The sequence below is a fragment of the Petromyzon marinus genome, chromosome 64 (genome assembly GCF_048934315.1).
Source record: "Petromyzon marinus isolate PM22_M1 ecotype Great Lakes invasive population chromosome 64, UKy_Petmar_22M1.pri1.0, whole genome shotgun sequence".
Lineage (NCBI taxonomy): Eukaryota > Metazoa > Chordata > Hyperoartia > Petromyzontiformes > Petromyzontidae > Petromyzon > Petromyzon marinus.
In genome coordinates, this window is record NC_133730.1 from 6,127,926 (window position 1) to 6,150,617 (window position 22,692).

At 54.5% G+C, this 22,692-nt stretch overlaps 2 protein-coding genes across 2 annotated transcripts in view; both read left to right on the forward strand.

Annotated features, from left to right (window-relative positions):
* The window catches only part of LOC116956288 (E3 ubiquitin-protein ligase SIAH1A-like), a 29,773-nt gene extending 13,267 nt beyond the window's left edge, over positions 1-16,506 (forward strand). The window contains exons 3-6 of the mRNA XM_032977778.2: positions 4,364-4,543; positions 5,359-5,474; positions 6,270-6,575; positions 7,486-16,506. Of these exons, the coding sequence (XP_032833669.1) occupies positions 4,364-4,543; positions 5,359-5,474; positions 6,270-6,525 (552 nt within the window). The 3' untranslated portion in view covers positions 6,526-6,575; positions 7,486-16,506. The remainder of the gene's footprint in view (positions 1-4,363; positions 4,544-5,358; positions 5,475-6,269; positions 6,576-7,485) is intronic.
* Positions 1,988-3,436, forward strand: LOC142906364 (uncharacterized; the record flags this gene model as incomplete). Its single annotated transcript, XM_076054019.1, has 1 exon — positions 1,988-3,436. A coding segment is annotated over one exon (1,449 nt), but the record flags the coding sequence as incomplete, so codon positions are not given.
* Positions 16,507-22,692: the final 6,186 nt, after the last annotated feature.

Sequence of the window (22,692 nt, forward strand, 5' to 3'; positions counted from 1 at the left end):
GCTGACGCCGCCATTACCCTGGTGCGACTGAGAGACCAGTTTTTAAATCGCTCCCATTGGGCAGCAGCTGCAACCCCGGATTTTAAACCCAGCCTCTCTGCGTTGCCAGTCCAGGCAGCGTCTCCGACCGAGGCGTTTCGTCTCCTGGGCCGCCCAGCAGCTTGTCTGGCATTTCATAATTTTTTCTAACGCTGGAACGTGACCACGCCTCCTTCCAGACCGTTGCGGGATAACGAATCTCAACGGGAGCGGGCGACTGGCGCGATTGGATGGCGGTTGCGTAGGAGCCACGTGTTCACGGAGCGCAAAGCGGCGGGCATGGCCACAGCCGAATCCTTTGCTTGCGTTCGCCGTCCCGACGTTGGGTGCTATCGGTCAATCATTTGAAGGTGTAACGCACCGCACGGTGTTTGCTCCCCGCTCTCCCAAGGAGAGGGAGGAGAGAGAGAGCAGACGACCTAGATAGAGGTGCACAGGAGGAAGAATCGCGGACGAGCAGGAAGACGGCAACAGCGGCAGTCACGCGGTGAGCTGGCCCCCCGCGCTTCCGTCGGTTGTCCGAGCTTTGCAAGTCCTCTATATAGTAAGGTGTTTTTTTTTTATCCAGTGAATGAGCGGCAGCAGCAGTCGTCACGGGGTGAGCTGGCTCCCGCGCTTCCGTCGGTTTTCCGAGCTTTGCGAGTCCTCTATATAGTAAGATTGTTTTTTTGCCAGCTAATGAGCGGCAGCAGCAGCAGCAGTCACGTGGTGAGCTGGCTCCCGCGCTTCCGTCAGTTGTCCGAGCTTTGTGAGTCCTCTATATAGTAAGATTGTTTTTTTGCCAGCTAATGAGCGGCAGCAGCAGCAGCAGCAGTCACGTGGTGAGCTGGCTCCCGCGCTTCCGTCAGTTGTCCGAGCTTTGTGAGTCCTCTATATAGTAAGATTGTTTTTTTGCCAGCTAATGAGCGGCAGCAGCAGTCACGTGGTGAGCTGGCTCCCACGCTTCCATCAGTTTTCTAAAAGCTCTGTGGGTCCCTCCATCGTAAGATGTTTTGCTTTTTGCCATTTAATGAGCAGCTTATTAACTGATGAATGGTAGGGGTTGGCGGGAGGCAACACTCGACCCTGTGCGGACGGAACGGATGGAGTCGCGCGTCTTCCATACCGCCTACTCCTCAATTGAGCACCGAGAGCAGTGCTGCTCATCTCCCGAGGCGGCGGTGGAACTTCCACATTACTATGGCAAGGAGGCGGGTTGGGGGGGGGGGGGAGGTGCGGAGAATAACTCCACAGAACATCCACTCTTGACGCGTCGCACAAAGTGGTTACTCGGTTGATTTGATCCGGGAGGGTTGGGGATGGTGTTGCTGAGTCGAACGATCGCCCCCCCCACCACCAACCCCCCCCCCCCCCCCCGGCCAGTTTTCACTGACGTCCGCTGGGCACGCGCGGCAAAGAGCTTTGTGGCTCCCCGGATTTCCCCCAGTGTAAGTAAACCACTGCGACGATTTGACCCCCGGCGAACTTCCCTCCGACCGCCCTTCCGCTCGCTCGCCCTCCGCCGCGGAGGGGCCACCACCCCCCGGGACGACGGCGGCGTGCGCCACCCTGATTGGCCGCTCGCCAGGACGACGGCGGCGCGCGCCGCCCTGATTGGCCGCTCGCCAGGACGACGGCGGCGCGCGCCGCCCTGATTGGCCGCTCGCTAGGACGGCGGCAGCGCGCGCCGCCCTGATTGGCCGCTCGCCAGGACGACGGCGGCGCGCGCCGCCCTGATTGGCCGCTCGCCAGGACGATGGCGGCGGCGGCGGCGGCGTTGCCCGGCGACGAACGGCAGCCGGGCGTCGCCACGCGGTGGAGAGGTTTTATTCCCTCTCCACCCCCGGGAGGGACCCCCCCCGCCCCGCCCCCCCCCCCCCCGGACGAGCGAGCTGTGGTGATGTTAGCGGATGGGGGGGGGGGTGGGAGAGTGTTCGACGCTCGTTGTGGACCGACCGCGGCGTGAATCTTGCGGGCCGCCCCGGTCATCGCCGCTGTCCGTGTTCGGCGTGAAGCTCGTGCCGTCTGCTGTGCAGCGCGTCGCCCGCGGCTCCTCCAACCCCCCCCCCCGGCTCGCCGTGTCTCCCCCTCGCCTCCCTCCACCGTCTCCCCCTCGCCTCCCTCCACCGTCTCCCCCTCGCCTCCCTCCACCGTCTCCCCCTCGCCTCCCTCCACCGTCTCCCCCTCGCCTCTCTCCACCGTCTCCCCCTCGCCTCCCTCCACCGTCTCCCCCTCGCCTCCCTCCACCGTCTCCCCCTCGCCTCTCTCCACCGTCTCCCCCTCGCCTCCCTCCACCGTCTCCCCCTCGCCTCCCTCCACCGTCTCCCCCTCGCCTCCCTCCACCGTCTCCCCCTCGCCTCCCTCCACCGTCTCCCCCTCGCCTCCCTCCACCGTCTCCCCCTCGCCTCCCTCCACCGTCTCCCCCTCGCCTCCCTCCACCGTCTCCCCCTCGCCTCCCTCCACCGTCTCCCCCTCGCCTCCCTCCACCGTCTCCCTCTCGCCTCTCTCCACCGTCTCCCCCTCGCCTCCCTCCACCGTCTCCCCCTCGCCTCCCTCCACCGTCTCCCCCTCGCCTCCCTCCACCGTCTCCCCCTCGCCTCCCTCCACCGTCTCCCCCTCGCCTCCCTCCACCGTCTCCCCCTCGCCTCCCTCCACCGTCTCCCCCTCGCCTCCCTCCACCGTCTCCCCCTCGCCTCTCTCCACTGTCTCCCCCTCGCCTCTCTCCACCGTCTCCCCCTCGCCTCCCTCCACCGTCTCCCCCTCGCCTCCCTCCACCGTCTCCCCCTCGCCTCTCTCCACCGTCTCCCCCTCGCCTCCCTCCACCGTCTCCCCCTCGCCTCCCTCCACCGTCTCCCCCTCGCCTCCCTCCACCGTCTCCCCCTCGCCTCCCTCCACCGTCTCCCCCTCGCCTCCCTCCACCGTCTCCCCCTCGCCTCCCTCCACCGTCTCCCCCTCGCCTCCCTCCACCGTCTCCCCCTCGCCTCCCTCCACCGTCTCCCCCTCGCCTCCCTCCACCGTCTCCCTCTCGCCTCTCTCCACCGTCTCCCCCTCGCCTCCCTCCACCGTCTCCCCCTCGCCTCCCTCCACCGTCTCCCCCTCGCCTCCCTCCACCGTCTCCCCCTCGCCTCCCTCCACCGTCTCCCCCTCGCCTCCCTCCACCGTCTCCCCCTCGCCTCTCCCCACCGTCTCCCCCTCGCCTCTCTCCACCGTCTCCCCCTCGCCTCCCTCCACCGTCTCCCCCTCGCCTCTCTCCACCGTCTCCCCCTCGCCTCCCTCCACCGTCTCCCATCATCTCCTTGCCTCTCATCGTGTACCCCGCCGCTGTCTCCCCATTGCCTCTCATCGTGTCCCCCACCCCCCCCCCACTGTCTCCCCGCATTTTCCCGTCTCCTCCCACAGTGTCCCCGTGTCTCACCTCCCCCCCCCAACTCCCCACGTGTCACCGTGTGTCCCCCACCCCCACGTGTCACCGTGTGTGTCCCCCACCCCCACGTGTCACCGTGTGTGTCCCCCACCCACCACCCCCACGTGTCACCGTGTGTGTCCCCCACCCCCCAACTCCCCACGTGTCACCGTGTGTGTCCCCCACCCCCACGTGTCACCGTGTGTGTCCCCCACCCCCCAACTCCCCACGTCTCACCGTGTGTGTCCCCCACCCCCACGTGTCACCGTGTGTGTCCCCCCCCCCCAACTCCCCACGTGTCACCGTGTGTGTCCCCCACCCCCACGTGTCACCGTGTGTGTCCCCCAACTCCCCACGTCTCACCGTGTGTGTCCCCCACCCCCACGTGTCACCGTGTGTGTCCCCCCCCCCCCAACTCCCCACGTGTCACCGTGTGTGTCCCCCACCCCCACGTGTCACCGTGTGTGTCCCCCAACTCCCCACGTGTCACCGTGTGTGTGTCCCCCACCCCCACGTGTCACCGTGTGTGTCCCCCCCCCCCCAACTCCCCACGTGTCACCGTGTGTGTCCCCCACCCCCACGTGTCACCGTGTGTGTCCCCCACCCCCCAACTCCCCACGTGTCACCGTGTGTGTCCCCCACCCCCACGTGTCACCGTGTGTGTCCCCCAACTCCCCACGTGCCACCGTGTGTGTCCCCCAACTCCCCACGTGTCACCGTGTGTGTGTCCCCCACCCCCACGTGTCACCGTGTGTGTCCCCCCCCCCCCAACTCCCCACGTGTCACCGTGTGTGTCCCCCACCCCCACGTGTCACCGTGTGTGTCCCCCAACTCCCCACGTGCCACCGTGTGTGTCCCCCAACTCCCCACGTGTCACCGTGTGTGTCCCCCACCCCCACGTGTCACCGTGTGTGTCCCCCACCCCCCCCCCCCCCCCCCCAGTACGCCCCGTCGGGCTGCGCCCTGGCACTGCACCACTCGGAGAAGCCGGAGCACGAGGACCAGTGCGAGTTCCGCCCCTACCCGTGCCCCTGCCCGGGCGCCTCCTGCAAGTGGCAGGGCCCCCTGGAGAGCGTGATGCCCCACCTGGCCACCTCGCACAAGTCCATCACCACCCTGCAGGTGGGCACACACCGCCCTGTGCGTGTGTGTGTGTGTACGTGTACGTGTGTGTGCGTGTGTGCGTGCGTGTGCGTGTGTGTGTGCGTGTGTGTGTGTGTGTGCGCGTGTGTGTGCGTGTGCGCGTGTGTGTGCGTGTGTGCGCGTGTGTGCGTGTGTGTGCGTGTGTGTGTGTGTGCGTGTGTGTGCGTGTGTGCGTGTGTGTGCGTGTGTGTGCGTGCGTGTGCGTGCGTGTGTGCGTTGGCACAGTGGGGATCGGTAGTGTAGCAGTTGGCGACCCGAGTTCGATTCCCGCTCCCGGTGACGATTATCTGAACTGGTCCTGGGCCTTCCCTAAGTCGACTCGGCCTCAAACGAGTACCTGGTGCGGTGCGTAGTAAACATCGCCACTGGGGGAGACAAAGGCGGCCGGGCGTGGTGCTGGCCACCCACCCCCTCGTGTGCCGTGCCGGCCTTAATAGGTGCTCGCTAACAGCACTTGCCCCAACAGTCCGTTAAGACTACACGGGGGATCTTTGTCTTTGTGCGTGTGTGTGTGTACGAGCACAAAGACAAAGATCCCCCCCCCCCCGGTATAGCTGTCGGGGCAAGTTGCTGTTAGTGAGCGGCTCCTGCGACGACCGGCACGGCGCACACGATCGGGTGGGTGCTCGGCGCCACGCCCGGCCGCCTTTGTCTCCCCCCAGTAGGAACACGCCACACACACGCCACACACACGCCACACACGCGTGGACGCAAGGCGCCTTCCGAGGATGTCACGCGCGCGTCGAGAAGCGTCGATGTGGATTGATTGCCACGCGTGTGCGCATGCTGCTCAGGGGGAAGACATTGTTTTCCTGGCGACGGACATCGACCTCCCCGGCGCGGTGGACTGGGTGATGATGCAGTCGTGCTTCGGGCACCACTTCCTCCTGGTCCTCGAGAAGCAGGAGAGGTGACGAGTCCTCTTGTCGGACCGAGACGACGACCGTGATGACAAAGACGATCATCGTGACGACGACGACGACGATCATCGTGATGATGATGACGATCATCGTGACGACGATGGCGACGATCATCGTGACGACGATGGCGACGATCATCGTGACGACGATGACGACGATCATCGTGACGACGGTGATGACGACCATCATGACGACGACGATGATGACGACCATCATGACGACGACGATGATGACGATGACCATCATGATGACGACGATGATGACGATGACCATCATTACGACGATGATGACGATGACCATCATGACGATGATGACCATCATGACTATGATGACAATGACCATCATGACAATGACGACGATGACGACGATGACGAGGATGACGACGATGACTAAGATGATGATGATTTTCAGGCAACTGGAGAGCAGCACTCACTAAGTATATTTAAGGATCACAATTAAGAGGCGAGCGACATTATGTATACTATTAAAAGTAATCGTAAAATGTATATTTTTACTTAACAAAAAAATATCTACAATGAACCTCGTGTTACCCGGATGGGCAATGTTGTTCCAGTGCCCAACCTATAAATAGTGTTCACCTGTCAGTGTCCCTTTACAGCCACTTCACCTCCCTCCTCCACCTCCCTCCCTCACCTCCCTCCCTCCACCTCCCTCCCCCCCTCCTCCAATCCTCCCACTATCCCTCCACTCCTACTCACCACCACCTCCTCATCTTCCCTCTCCTCACCTCTCCCCCCCCACCTCCACCCCCCTCCTCCTCCCAGGTACGAGGGCCACCAGCAGTTCTTCGCCGCCGTGCTCCTCGTGGGCTCGCGCAAGCAGGCCGAGGGCTTCGCCTACCGCCTGGAGCTCAACGGCAACCGGCGGCGGCTGAGCTGGGAGGCGGTGCCGCGCTCCATCCACGAGGGCGTCTCCTCCGCCATCCTCAACAGCGACTGCCTCGTCTTCGACGCGGCAGTGGCGCATCTCTTCGCCGACGGCGGCAACCTCGGCATCAACGTCACCATCTCCATGTGCTGACGTTGGCGGGTGGGGGGAGGAGGAGGAGGAGGGGAGTGGAGGTGGTCAAGGTGAGGAGTGGGGAAGGGTTGGGGTGAGGGGGGGGTGTGTCGGGGGTTGTGGTGCAGGTGTGGCGGAGACATCGAGAGCGGTGGAGGAGGTGGGAAGATGGGTGTGTGGCGGCTGTGGTGCAGGCCCCGAGAGAGGTGGATAACTGTTGTGAATTTGGAGGACGATTGTGGTGGACTTGGGGACGGTGGAATCGATTTTGCGTGCAAGATTTCGGCGCGATCGCTGACCCTGCCGGTCACTCGATGGGTTCGCTCCGTAGTGTTTACGGGAGCTGCTCCTTCGTGGTACACCAACGAAGTCCCCGAGTTCTCTGGATCGCCGCCTTCTCAGTACTCGGATGGTTAGGAGGTGTTAACTCCCTCGCCTGATATGCAGGAGGTCGTGGCTTCGATCCAGACCCTGACGCCTGCCTGTTTGTACATTCGGGTTTTTGCGTGTCTCTCTTTCCGTCATCACGGTGGCTAGGAGATGTTGACTACTTCGCCTGGTATACAGGAGGTCGTTGGATCGATCCCGACCCTGACGCCTGCTGCTGTATATTTGGAGTTTGCGTGTCTCTCGCTCTCCCCGTGGTCACGTGTATATTTTTTATCTGGGGTCCTCCGGTTATTCCCATCACATTTTAGAATCGACGTCACGGCGTTTAAGAGTATTTGGCTGCTGCTATACATTTCCACACGATGATGATGATGATGATCAGCCACCACTTCGTGGAGCTATCGCTCGTGATGGCCAGGGTCGCTGCTGAAAAAGAGCTACGTAGTTCAGTTGGGGGAGGGGGGCCTTACCTGGTAAAATAAAAAGTTTAGTTTAAAAAAAGATATTTCTATACTCCCATTTACAATGGGAATGAATGACACTCCTACGTGAATGTTGATGCTTTGTTATATTATTGTATCCGTTCCACAGGTCTTTTAACGCCCGCCTGCTGCTCCGCGCGCACGCTCGCTGTCAAACCTGCGCAGCCAACTTGAAAGGAATATGAAGGGAAAACGAAAAACGATTCGAAGTCGAATCGGACGCGCCGCCGACCCCGGGAGATTGTTTTTGATGAGGACAGCCAGCGAGGAACGCGGTCCTGCGATGGCGCCAGGGAACAATGACATCGAATTACATGTTCGACCGTCAATCCGTCGTCTGCGGCGGCTTCGTCAATTTAAAGATCCTGTCGGCGGGAAACCGCGTGGGGAGCCGCCAACTTGAACTTGAATCCGTCGCGAGCGAGCGAAACGAGCTTGCGGGCAACTTGTGGACGTCGCGACTCGGCGACGCGATGGCGACGCGATGGCGACGCGATGGCGACGCGATGGCGACGCGATGGCGACGCGACGGCGACGCGATGGCGACGCGATGGGGACGCGATGGCGACGCTCTCGGGCCCCCCCCCAAAGGCTGGCCAGTAACAGCAGCACACACTGGAGGACGATGGAAATGGACGATGGTGCACGTGCGTGCGTGCGTGCGCGCGTGCTTGCCGGACTTAATCAGCGCCGCTCGCTCACGACACATTGCCCTTTCCCCCCGCACCCTACGGTCCGTTGAGGCTATCCCGGGGATATCTGCGTCTTGTGTGTGCGCACGCTCGCGGGATATCTAATTTTTAAGATTAAGCTTTTTTCCCCGCCGCCCCCCCCTCCCCCCCCCCCCTTCTTCCGTAACGTTTTATCCTTTTCATTGTCATTTTATTTTCGTTACTTTTACAGACGCACGAAGGCAACGGACGCCAGGGATCAGTCGGCGTGCATATTTGGGATTGGCGTGAGAGGATGAAAGTAAAACAAAAACCTACAAACGCAGGAGATGATAAACCCCCTCTTCTTAACGACGGCAATTGGTTCCACGAAGCCGGTCGTGAAGTTATTTGGGTCGTTGAGCGAGTTTAGGAAACGCACGTCAAAGGCTTCTTTCGTTACGACAGCATCGAGAGAGAAAAAACGTACATCATCATATTTAAACGGTGGATATTAACGCGTGAAGATACGACATTAGAAGCACGTGATGTTGCGAGAAACACGGTTAATCGATGCATTCATTAATATTCGCTGCACCGACAGCAGCCCGTCGTCGTTGACAGTGAGGAACGCTCGGTAAGTGAACGCACTGGGCTCTTGAACAAGTAGGAGACTTTCGCGACCAATATCATCCATAACACAGTTTTCTTTGGGTTAGACCACGGAAATGTACAAATGTGTTCAACCCGCCACCACCCGACACAGCCAACTAGTAAGGTTTGTCACGTAAACAGAACGTGGCCAATTCGTCGCTAGTACAGCAGCACCGGTGTGTTGGAGAGCCAAGCCACAACGTTTAGCACGACGTTTCGCCAGTGATTACAACGAGCTGCATCAGGCGGCCTGTGCTCTACCCGTAACGAATTGGCCACGTCCTGTTTACGTGACAAACCTTACTCATTGGCTGTGTCGGGTGGTGGCGGGTTGAACGACGCGTATTTTTTCGCGATCTAACCCCAAAAGAACTAAACCTGTATTATGCTCCGCGTGAAGGCCCGTCAAGTTGAGCAATGAATCGCTAACCAGCGCGCGGGGGGGGGGGGCGTGCCCGTTAAGGGGGCTTCTGCTGTCGGACAAAACAAAAATACAATGCGGTGACGTGGCGACGGCGGCGAAGATTTCTTACGGCAGTCGACCTACGGGCGACCGAAATATTGGATTGGGTTGGGGGGGGGTCCTGCATTTATTATTCTATCAGATACACAAACGCCGGGTCCCCATTGCGAGTACACGCACTTACACACCGTCAGCTTTGCCAACCCGCTCGGCTGCTGGATGATGGTGGTCCCTCCCACGGGACTTGTTTGATCGGGGCTTGTTTGTGCGCCACCTATTCTTACCATTTTGTTATTTTTACCACCCAAAAGACGGCCGGGTGCACGCACGTGCGTAATGTGTGTGTCCGTCGCGCGATGCGCTTGCACGTCGCGTAGCGTATGTTGACCGACTGTGAGTATCCCAGCCGGAAATGGGTATCCATTGTAATTTATATGATACATTGACCTCCCTGTGGTCCTCGCGCCTGATTGACGATGCCACGTTTGTCCCTCGCCCTCTGTTTAAGACCGAAGCAGGAGGCTTTCTCCACAACTCCGCGGCTGCCCGCCTGGTGATGATGCTGGTTGTCGTAATTACTCGCGACGCGTCGCTGTACTCGAATTGTAAATGTGGGCGGGCTTTCGCTCTCCAGCACACGACCGGGGGTGCAGAACGAGCAACGATTCGGCACGTTCTGTTCACGTGGCGAACCTTGCTAATTGGCCGTGGCGGGTGGTGGCGGGGTTTAACGACACAGTTATGTGCACGCGAAGCAACCCACCAAAAAAAAAAAACCCCTTGCAGTTAATTAGCAAGCGCGCAACGAGGAATGGCGAGACCAAACACGCTGGTGCACGCTTCCCCGGCAACATCGAGCGGAACATCTCCGAGCTCACCGACGCACGCCATTTCGCCGCCGCCAACCACCGCCGCCAACCACTGCTGCCAACCACCGCGGCTGCGGAGGAGGATAAAGATTCGCCGACGCATCTTCGGCTGCTCCTTTACCATCGAAATATGAATCGTCGCCACCCATCAAGGGTGGTTAAAAAAAACAAATTTTGGAAGTTTGTTACGATTTCTTGACGGGTTGTTGTTGTTTTACCCGAATTAGTAACTATTTAAAACACTTTTTTTCTTTTTTACCAGGTAAGGCCCCACTGAGCTATGTAGCTTTGTTTTCAGAAGCAATCCTGGCCACCGCAAATGATAGCAGCTCAACGAAGTGGGCTTATCATCACGTGGAAATTCATAACCAGTAGCCAAATACTCCCAAACGCTTAATGCTGACACTTCAATGTGGAGGGAAAAACCCAGAGGTCCCAGAGGAAAATCCACACGGCCACGGGGAGAAACATGCAAACTCCAAATATACAGCACGCGTCCGGGTCGGTGTCGTACCCGCGACCCCCCCCCCCCCTCCGTATACCAGGTGAGGTAGTTAACATCTTGCCACCGTGGCGAGTGTTGTCTAGCGCGGGGCGCGCAGAACGCTTGGCGGACCGCGTGGGGCAAAAATGCGGTCTTCGGTGGCACGGGGTGAATCTCGCGAGGCCGAAGGCGCTCCAGGAACTAGGCTGTCGATACATTGGCGGTAATTGTCATGCCGATCTTTTTTTTTTAAAGATTGGTATGATTTGACCCAACTTTATTGACAGGGGGACGGGGGGCAGGGGCCTGGGGGCTGAGATAGAGGAGAATTCGAGACTCAAAACGAGCGGTGGGTGACCAAGAGATTGGTGGTGCACTGCTTGAAAATGGTTGGCAGGTAGGCGGCCAATTTTTGTTTGTAGGGGACGTCCTGATTCCCGATGCTCGGTAATATCCCAAGGGGCGTGCCTCGAGGTAGAGATGAAAACCCGAGCTTGAGGGATAAACTAAACTATTTCCAACTATTTGTTTTATTTTACCAGGTAAGGTCCACTGTGTTCTATAGCTCTGTTTCAGAAGCTACCCTGGCTGTCACACGTGACAAGATGGCTCAACGAAGAGGCTTATCTTATCGTGTGGACATTTATGGTGGTCAAATACTCTCAAACGCGTGATGTCGATTCTAAATGTGGAGGGGGAAAAAACCGGAGGACCCGGAGGACAATCCACGCGACCACGGGGAGAGAGAGAGATACAAATTCCAAATATACAGCAGGCATCTGGGTTGCGAGCGAACCCACGACCTATTGTATACCAGGCGAGGTCGTTAACATCTCGCCACCATGGTGACGACGATGATGAGAGAGAGACAGAGAGACTTTAAAAAATACAAATATACAGCAGCGGCAGGGTCGGGATCGAACCCTTGACCTGTATACCAGGCGAGGAAGTTGATATCTCACCACCGCAGCACCGGTTTAAACCTGGGTGAGATCTCAGGATTCGGGGATAGGTGTCATTTTCAAGAGAGTCCTCTTCTGTCTTGCGGCTGATGTAGATGCAGAGCAACAACTACAATTCACATTCAGGTGGTCAAGCCCATATAACCGTGTCAGGAGTCGCGGCCAGTGTCCTACGGAAAAAAAAAACGGAGGACCCAGAGAAAAATCCACGCAACCGCAGGGAGGTTTCCATGCAAACTCCTAATTATACAGGGGTTGGGATTGAACCTCCGACCTCCTGCATACCAGGCGAGGTAGTTAACATCTCTGAGCCACCGCAGGCTGGTAACGATTCCGACGATGGTGGTGGCAATTTATTTTTGGTTTCTTGCGAACGAGTCAAGTTATGGCGAGCCAGGAAGCAGCTTGGCCATCGCACTGGGCTGACTGTTGGTGATGGTTGGAGGAGTTGGTGGTGGTGTGGGGGGGCGGTGATTCAGGACTGAGTTAACGGAGGCAGCGTCGTTGGTGCCCAGCGGGTTAGCGCTGTCGTGAACTTGCAGGTTTGGCGATTTTAAAGAGTCCAGATCGAAAGTGGACGGCCTTCTGTGGTGCTTGGACGCTGGCCGCAGTCGTCCAACAGCCAAGCCATCGGTTATTTTTTTTATTATTAGAGGGAAATTGGCGAGTCCAGCCTTTTTTTTTCGAAAGGGGCACCAGCTTGTCATTTGCATTCCCCAAGGTTCAGATCCCCCTCCCCGGTATGTGCAGGCTGTGGGACTTGACGATGGTGGGGAAGGGGGCGGGGCGAGGAGGCATACGAGGCGGTGATGGGAAGGCCAGCGAGTCCTCGTTTAACGCGGCAGATGCGGTCCCAAAAAGTGCCGCGCGACGTGAAGAACGCGCGAAGCCGAAACGATTTCCCCTTAATTGATGTCGCAACGGTAACGTTTGGCGAGATACGATGTGCTCCTGCTGCGCATCCCGTGCGGCGAGACGGAGAGACAACCGAGGGCAGCCCTTTGCCGCCGCGTTACCGTAACGTTTCCGCGTCGCCGCATCACTCCGCATAGCCACGCAGCTCAAGAAAGCAGTCCGCCGTCCGCTCGGACCACCCACGTTATGACGGAGCGCGTGGCCAGCGTTGTGCCGAAAAGTGGCCCCGGGTGGAAGAACCGCGTTGCGTGAACACCGTGCGGTGAAGCGAGGACTTGCCCCGCATCTTGGACAGGGCGGGGGGCGCCTACGCGACTTCCCCGTGTGGCTGCCTCGCGAGTGACGCCCCGCCAAGAGGCTTGAGGTGGCGGTCCGACCGCGAGACGGCAATTGACCCCCCCCCCCCCGCCGGGTTTTACGTCTTGCCTTGTCGTGGGATTGTGGCCCCGTGAGAAAGTCCGGCACGCCGCTGACAACGCGCGGCGAGGCCTGCAGGATGCCCCCCGAGGATGAGGCCCCCCGGCCAGTTGAAGTCCCTGGCTTTAACCTGGCCGGGGGCACTCCCCTGGCGAAATTAGGAAATGATGACCAGGTCGCGAGGAGGTTGTTGGAGCCCTCGGCAAATTGCAATGGGTTAAGATCGCCTTCCGGCGGGAGACACTGATCGAGTCCCGCAAACCGGTCCTGTTCCGGCGGCTCGGCGCAGGCAGGCTGGACCTCGGAGGAGGCTTTTGACCTGTTGGGGACACAAGGGCACGCCTTGACGCCGCCTGCCCGTGGCACGGGCCAGACGTGCGCGGCGAGGGCACGATTGTGAGCCTGCTCGGAGCGTCGACGGATAATGTTGCGGCGGCACAAGGTCAAGCCGGGGTTAGTATCCAGAGAGAGAGAGGGGGGGGGGGGGACGATGTCCGACCGAGGAGACCGATGACTGAGCGGCGGCCGGAGGAGAGGAAACGCCTGTGGGAATGACGTCCGTCCCCGAAGGCGGGGAGCGTTGGGGGCAGCCCGTGCAGGAGTAACGTGGACTGCGGCACTGCGGTATGGGCTAGGGAACGGTGACAACATAGGGGAGGCCTTCATCCAGCAGTGGATAGACAATGGCTGATGTATTTCCTGTGGAAAAAAAAAACCGATCTTCCATTTGTATGATTTTACAGTGCAGCCGCTTTACTTTTGCAATACACTAGATAAGGTCATCAAATCTTAATAAATAACGTATCTTATATGACTACTGTTAACCATAACTAACTTTAGTAAAAGTTGACGTTTTCATTTTACCAGGTAAGGCCCACAGCTGTATAGCTCTTTTTTTAAGCGACCTGGCCACAAATAATAGCTCAACGTGGCTTATGTGGACATTTAAAGCAGCCAAATATTCGAAACACATGCCAATTTATAAATGTGGAGGGGGAAAACCGGGAGGACCTAGAGAAAAATCTACAGGAACACGGGGAGAGAGAGACGTGCAAACTCCAAATGTAGAACAGGTGTCAGGGTCGGGATCGAACCCACGACCTGCGTACCAGGCGAGGTAGTTAACATCTCCGAGCCACCGTGGTGCCGCAAACTCTCAGTGGAGACGTCCCAAAGTATCAAAAAAGCATTTGCTGACGTGCGTGAGCGCGGTATTATCATGTCATGGTAATCGTCTTGACTTAAAGCGTTCGTGACTGCAGGAATTCATATTCTTTGGGTCTTTCGGTAAAGTCACGTAGATAGAAGAATAAAAAAAAATTAAAATAAAGTGACTAAAAAATAACACGGGGGGGAGAGAACGATTTCGTTTGTTGCGATCGAAACGTGATATTTTTTATTATTTTATTCACTTTATTTTTTATTATTTCATTGTTCTATCTACGTGACTTTACCGACAGACCCAAATAATATGGTAATTGTCATCGTATTGTCACGATAGTGATGGTAGTTGTCAATTTAACATTTTAATTGTGAGCTACCATCGCGGTAGCGCCGCTGGTTTGGCACGTAACAAAGCGCCGTCCGTTGCACGGCCCGGCCTTGGGTTTTTCCCACTCATCGTTAACCCCCACCTGCATCGCTCGTTTCGTCCTATCGAGTCTGCCTAGCCCGCGTCTCCGGACATGAGCCCCCCCTTTTTTTAACTGGTTTAGTTGCCACCCGTCGCACTATACCAGGGGTGGTAACCCTTTCCCTACCCCGGGGACCAAACAAGGACCTTGAGTTACCGCCCGCGGAGATCGACGCGTCACCACGCCGTAGCTCCAGCCGTTTCCGCTCGTTGCGAGAAGCATCCTTGTGTAACGACCCCGGAGCGGCCCAGCGTGCCAACTTCTGTTTGTAAAAAATTGGCGTTGGCGGCTCGGGTGTCTTCCCCCGTCCAGTACCCGATTTTTTTTTAAGAGCGGCCGAGGCGCCTGCAGCGACGGACAAACGTCGTTTGTGGGCCGCTTCTGAAACGGTTGGGTCGCTGTGAAATGATGATGTCTGTGGGACCTTGGGTCCCCCAACCCCCCCCCCCCACATACTAAACCCGCTCATGTAACAACCAGATTAGAAGCGATCCAGTTGTCGGCACGTCGCACGAGCTCAAAAAACGCGTTTGAAACGTTATTTAAATGCACCACGCATTTGTTTTTGTTTTGCGTCAAATAAAATCTGCTGCTTTTAACCCGTGCGGGTTGGCATTGTACACTGCACGCCATCTGCCATCGATCCCTGCGGCCTAAACGCCGGTTGCCACGATAAATGTGATCACACCTTTCTACTTGAGCTGCACCACCTCATCGGCCATCTTTTTTTTTTACGACCGCAGCAGCGCCCCCGTGCGGTTCTAAGGGGCATTGCCTTGGAGCCCCCCACCCACCCACCCACCTGCGTTCTTTTTGTGGCAAGCAAAATTCTATTTTAATTGCTCCTCACTCGAACAATTGATTCATTCATCTAACTATTGTGAGGCAATAAAACGTGATTCGGAAACGCCGCTGCGTTGGCGGTGGTACACGCGTAACAGAAACAGGTCGATAACAATTCGACCTTAACAGGAACACAATCTAGTAGGCGACCTTTGGCCCAAACGCCATTCTTCGTAACACGTTAAGTAGACTGATGCCAGAAATAGAGATTGTCGCGATAAATCGTCGCAGACTTAATCCGTTATTCACTCTGTCTTTCTGCGCTCTGCGTGAGCTATTGCACGAAACGTCACCTGTGATCCATGTGTTGTCCTCTTTTATTTTTGTTCCCTTTTTTGTGGCCATAGCAGTCTTGAGTGTCGGGGGGGGGGGGGGGAGAAGGAACGCACAATAACTGGTCTGCAACTATTGTTCACGCCATCTCTCTGGTCTCCTCCGTCTCTCTCTCTCGCTCACTACTGCGTGTGCCGTGAAGAACGGCCGTTGTCCGAAACGTCGAATGTTATCAGTAAAAAGAGAATGAAAAAACAGGCCCATTGAGCTAGACAGCTTTTTTGTCAAGGGAGCGACGCTGTTTGGCAGGCGTCAAGGGAATTCGTGCGTACGTTGGGACTTTAGCACCGTCCGTAGCCAACCGCGCTAGTCGGATGGTGCGGACGGGAGGGAGGGGGTGGGGAAGGACCACAAACTAAACGCACACAGAGCGGTTCTCAAGAAATGAACTTTCGATGGAATTCCCTTGCAAAGTGCGTAGCTCGCAAGTGGCTTCCGAAGAGCGGAAGGAAGCGCGTTCCAGACGGCCCGCAGGACAGCGTGCCACGAGGGAAGGGTCATCGCCCAAACCGGTCGCCGCTTTTTAATGCACGATTCGCTTTGGACGCCACTGGCATCGATGAAATACGAGTGGTCGCGTCGGGTTCGGTTCTGGCAGGAGCGTGGCGGAAGCGAAGGGGGTGGTTTTTCCTCTGCCCGTGGGTTACGTTTGTCGGCGAGCTGGGAGTTTATTTTTTTCTGTAGCGCCGTGTGAACGCGCAACCTCAAAATGCGCGGAACCTCGCCGCTCAAGATGCATTTTTGCCTCCGACGTGAAGTGCGCAACTTTTATACCGAAGCGTGTGTGTGTGTGTATATATAAAAAGTATATATGTACGTTACATTTAAACATTGTTATATCCTATAGCAATTGAAAAGTCACTATACTGTAGAACGTCCTTCGTATTTATAAATTTGGAATTATTACGCGCGCCTGCGGAGTTATTTCTCGCGACCTGGCGTGTTGTACGTGTCTGTGTGTGAGTGTGAATTTCTTTCGCACCATACGTAGCCAGCCGTGCTAAACGGAGGTTGCGGGAGGTGTCCCGTGGGAGGGAGGGGGGGTGGTGGGGGTTGTGTCGAGGGTTGTGTCGAGGGTCGTGTGGAATTTATTCACGTCCCACGCAGACGGGGCTGTGGGTGAGGCACGTGACAGCCACGTGTTTCGTGATCACAATTTCAACCAACACCAGCCCGACCACATCGTTGCCGTCAGAGCTAAGCTCTAAGCCAGTGGTTGTTCATTTTTTTTTGTTTGTTACTGCAGCCTTTCAACCTCTTTGGTTCTGAATCGCAAGAGGAAATGTATCGTGGTGATAAATACGTAAGGGTGTGGTGAAACAAGGCACCTGCTCGTGCTGAATTTGTGTTGACTTAAAACTTTCGCGACTGCAGGAATTCATGTGCTTTGGTTCTTTCCGTAAAGTCACGTAGATAGAAAAATAATTTTAAAAAATAAAGTGAGTATCGTGGTGATAAATAAAGTGAGTACTCACTTTATTTTTTAAAATTATTTTTCTATCTACGTAACTTTACCGAAAGAACAAAATAATATGCTTAATTTTTGTTTTCAATTGTATAACTTATAAAAAAAAATCTGGCTATGTCTCGCACCCCCCCACCAGGAAGGTGAAGAAGAACCACTGCTCTAAGCGCTTAAAGTGGATGCCACGGTGGCTAAGAGATGTTAACTACCTCGCCTGGTATGCAGGAGGTCGTGGGTTCGATCCCGACCCTGACGCCTGCTGCTGTATATTTGGAGTTTGCGTGTCTCTCTCTCATCATCATCACGGTGGCTAGGAGATGTTAACTACCTCGCCTGGTATGCAGGAGGTCGTGGGTTCGATCCCGACACTGACGCCTGCTGCTGTATATTTGGAGTTTCCGTCTCTCTCATCATCATCACGGTGGCTGGGAGATGTTAACTACCTCGCCTGGTGTACAGGAGGTAGTGGGTTCGATCCCGACCCTGACGCCTGCTGCTGTATATTTGAAGTTTGCGTGTCTCTCTCATCATCATCACGGTGGCTAGGAGATGTTAACTACCTCGCTTGGTATGCAGGAGGTCGTGGGTTCGATTCCGACCCTGACGCCTGCTGCTGCTGCTGTATATTTGAAGTTTGCGTGTCTCTCTCCCAAGTGGTGGCGTGGATTTTTTTTTCTCCGGGATTCTGCGTTTTTTTTCTAATGAACATCAATCGCTCACCGCTTGATGTTAGCCGTGACCGGTGATCGAACTGGGGTTCGGCAGGTTGAAAATCTCGGTGTGCTGACCGCTGCGCCACCGCTCCTTCCTCGCCCACTCATCCCGCCGACCCAAAGCCTAAGTGGAGTTGATCCTCATAGGATGATCGCTGCTTTGTATAAATATCTGTTGTGACATCAACAGCATGGGGCTCTATTTGTATCTTAAACCCGGGTCTCCAGATCGTGGGCGAGAAAACAAAAACATTTTAATTTACAGGGTGGCTCAAAAGTCTGGACACAGGGTTATGATTTTTATTTGAAGACTGCCATTATTGAAGCCTTTGAATTGTGTTTATTCAGTTTAAGACGGAGCAGGTTTTCGCGACTAATATCATCTATAATACGGGTTTTTGTTTGGTGTTAGATTGCGTGAATATATAAATGTGTCGTTAAAGCCGCCGCCACCACCCAACACAGCCAGTTAGAAAGGTCTGTCGCGTTAACAGGACGTGCCAATTCGTTACTCGTACAGCAGCACACCGGTTGTATGTTAGAGATCAGATTGTAAATGTTGTGACTTTGCTCTCCAACACACCGGTGTGCTGTACTCGTAAACTTTCTAATTGGCTGTGCCGAGTGGTGGCCGGTTTAACAACGAACATTTACGCGATTTAACCCCAAAAAAACTACATCTGAATTATGGATGAGTTTTTTTTATTCTCTTTGGTTTTATTCGGTAAAGTCACGTTGGTAAAAAACATTTTTTTTTAAAGTCACGTTGGTAAAAAAAATGTTTTTTACCAACGTGACTTTACCGAATAAAACCAAAGAGTATGAATTCTTGCAGTCACGAAAGCTTCAAATCTAGAATTAAGTTGTTTATTAATTACGTGAAAGAAAAACATGTTTTCATTGAGAGAAAGCAATCGACGAATGTCGATTGCGGAACAATTATTTTCAAAAGATAATTCGCGCAGGCATTAATTAATGTTAGTGGAAGTCAGTTTGAAGATTTGTTAAAATAAAAAAAAGCAATCGTTTGTGAGCTGTTAAAATGAATATAGTAACCCTATGTGTGTGTCCTGACTTTTGGGCCACCCTGATTGTTGTGTTTAGTTTGCTGTTTTTCTCCAGCATCTCCGATTAGCACGGTTGGCTACGTACGGCGCGAAAGAAGTTCATACATAGACAGAGACCTAGAGACTCACCACACAGAGGCAGGTAGACTCACCACGCAGAGAGCCATAGACTCACCACACAGAGACCCACAGACTCATCACAGAGAGACCCATAGACTCACCACACAGAGGCCCACAGACTCATCACAGAGAGACCCATAGACTCATCACACAGACCCATTGACTCACCACACAGATACCCGTAGATTCACCACACAGCGACCCATAGACTCATCATACAGACTAGTAGACTCGTTACGCAAAGATCCATCGACTCATCACAGAATCCCCGTAGACTTATCACACAGACCCATTGACTCACCACACAGATACCCGTAGACTCACCACACAGATACCCGTAGACTCATCACACAGATACCCATACGCTCACCACACAGACACCCGTAGACTCACCACACAGAGACCCATAGACTCACCACACAGAGACCCACAGACTCACCACACAGAGACCCATAGACTCACCACACAGAGACCCATAGACTCACCACAGAGAGACCCACAGACTCACCACACAGAGACCCATAGACTCATCACAGAGAGACACATAGACTCACCGCACAGATACCCGTAGACTCACCACACAGCCACCCATAGACGCATCACAGAGAGACACACAGACTCACCACACAGAGACCCATAGACTCACCACACAGATACCCATAGACTCACCACACAGAGACCCATAGACTCACCACACAGAGACCCATAGACTCACCACACAGAGACCCATAGACTCACCACACAGAGACCCATAGACTCACCACAAAGAGACCCATAGCCTCACCACACAGAAACTCATATACTCACCGCACAGATACCCGTAGACTCACCACACAGCCACCCATAGACTCATCACAGAGAGACCCACAGACTCACCACACAGAGACCCACAGACTCACCACACAGAGACCCATAGACTCACCACACAGAGACCCATAGACTCACCACACAGAGACCCACAGACTCACCACACAGAGACCCATAGACTCACCACACAGAGACCCACAGACCCACCACACAGAGACCCATAGACTCACCACACAGAGACCCATAGACTCACCACAGAGAGACCCACAGACTCACCACACAGAGACCCACAGACTCACCACACAGCGACCCATAGACTCATCACAGAGAGGCACATAGACTCACCGCACAGATACCCATAGACTCATCACAGAGAGACCCATAGACTCATCACACAGAGACCCATAGAGTCACCACACAGCCACCCATAGACTCATCACAGAGAGACACATAGACTCACCACACAGATACGCGTAGATTCACCACACAGCGACCCATAGACTCATCACACAGAGACCCATAGACTCACCACACAGATAACCGTAGATTCACCACACAGCCACCCATAGACTCATCACAGAGAGATCCATAGACTCACCACACAGCGACTCATCACGCAGAGGCCCATAGATTCACCACACAGCCACCCATAGACTCATCACAGAGAGACCCATAGACTCACCACACAGCGACCCATAGACTCATCACGCAGAGGCCCATAGACTGGCATAGATTTTAGATTGAAAACTAATATCTTTTGAACTGCTTTTTGTGCTTAGTTTGTTATCATTTCCCCGCACCTCCGATTAGCGCGGTAGGGCTACGTACGGCGCAAAAGAAGTTCACCACACATTCGTACATACACATGGCGGGCCCCCTGTGCCCCACGGGAGAAAATTGAATCGCAGTTACACCTGTAAGGGGTGAAACACAAACAGCAACACGACATTACAGTGGCACGGGATTCAAAAGACAAATCATCCCGTGTAGCCTAAGTGCTGTTAGCGAGTAGCAGCAGCACCTATGAAGGCCGACACGGCACAAGAGGGGGTGGGTGGCCAGCACCACGCCCGGCCGCCTTTGTCTCCCCAGTGGCATTGTCTACTCATCGCACCGGGTACTCATTTGAGGCTGACGTCACCCGCTCATGATTATTAATGAAGGGGGTTGCTCCATTTGGAGTGACGTCACCCACTCATGATTATTAATGAGGGGGTGCTACATTTGGAGTGACGTCATCCGCTCATGATTATGAATGAGGGGGGGTTTCTCCATTTGGAGTGACGTCACCCACTCATGATTATTAATGAGCGGGGGTTTCTACATTTGGAGTGACATCACCCGCTCATGATTATTAATGAGGGGGTGCTCCATGTGGAGTGATGTCACCCGCTCATGATTATTAATGAGGAGGTGCCCCATGTGGAGTGACGTCATTCGCTCGTAATTAATGTTAGCGTTACGGAGTTAGCGTGACATCAGGGTTCTAGATTTTTTGTAGTATTAAGAATATAACTCGTGTAATTGCCCATAATATGATGGCTTCATAAACAATTAATTTAATTTAAAAGGCAAAAAAACAATGATTGTATCGAATATATTTTATCAAAGAATGTTTCTATATATATCACACATTTGGTGTAAATTGATGCTCATCTCACCCAAAAGTTTCCCCTTGAGATGAACTTTCGCTTGAATCGGCACTTTGTTGTCGGTTGAGATGCTTGCATCTTGACGAAGCAACGTCGCAAAGTTGTCCATGGGGGCGTGCGGGACAGGGGGCGATCCCATCAAGTCCGACGTACTCCCCAACGATTTGAAGCTTTCGTGACTGCATGAACCCATACTCTGTGGTTCTTTCGGTGAAGTCACGTAGGTAGACAATTAACAGATCACGACGTTTCGATCGCAACACAAGCGACCGACTTCAGGTGACGCTCGCTCGTGTTGAATTCCCACCCGATGACGGACGCTTGTGCTGCGCCCGAAACGTCGTGATTTATTTTTATTTTCTACCCACGTGACTTTACCGAAAGAACCAAAGAATGTGGTTCACTGCAGTCACGAAAGCTTCAAATCAAGATCGGTAAATTCACGTTGCACGGTTATATCCCACGTGGTCCCTTGCCCAGCGTTCCATACTGGCGGTACAACGTTAGGCGTTAGGGCAGAGGATCTCCAAAACTCTCAATAAAGACCTTCCTATGTGCGTCTCATAATCTTCTATAGGGTACTTCCCGACAAGTTAGAACGCTGACATTTGATGCAGAAGGTAGCTTTTTCGGACACAAAGCAACAGAAATCATTTTTTTTAAATCCCAGATTTTTCATTTTAAGGCCCCCTAATCTCGACTCGAAGTCCCCCATTAACGTGTTTGTGCGTGGTATTCTTTAGAAATCGTTCGAAATGTATCGTCGCTGAGATCTTTCGTGTTCAAGCCGGTTTGAACGAACGAAGCAGACGCATTTGATGATGTTCACATCTGAATAACAAAAAATAGCCAAGTCTTTAAATTGAGCGTTTTCCGATGGCTACGTCTTGAAATATAAGAAGTTGAATCAAGCCGTCAAACATTTTTGTGTTTTTTTTGCGGAGTAGTTGTTAGTGTTCTTAGCTCTTTCGGTAAAGTCACGTTGAAGGTAAACAGTAAAATAACAAATATATATAAAACAATAAAAATTCTCACGACGTTTCGACCATAACACAAACGGTCGTCATCAGGTGTGAAAAACAACGTTTGTGTTATGGTCGAAACGTCGTGAGAATTTTTGTTTTTTTATATACATTTTGTTATTTTATTGTTTCCCTTCAACGTGACTTTACCGAAAGAGCTAAGAATAGGAATTACTGCAGTCACGAAAGCTTTAAATCAAAATGTAGTTGTTAGTAGTCTGATCGTAGATACACAACTATCGCAAA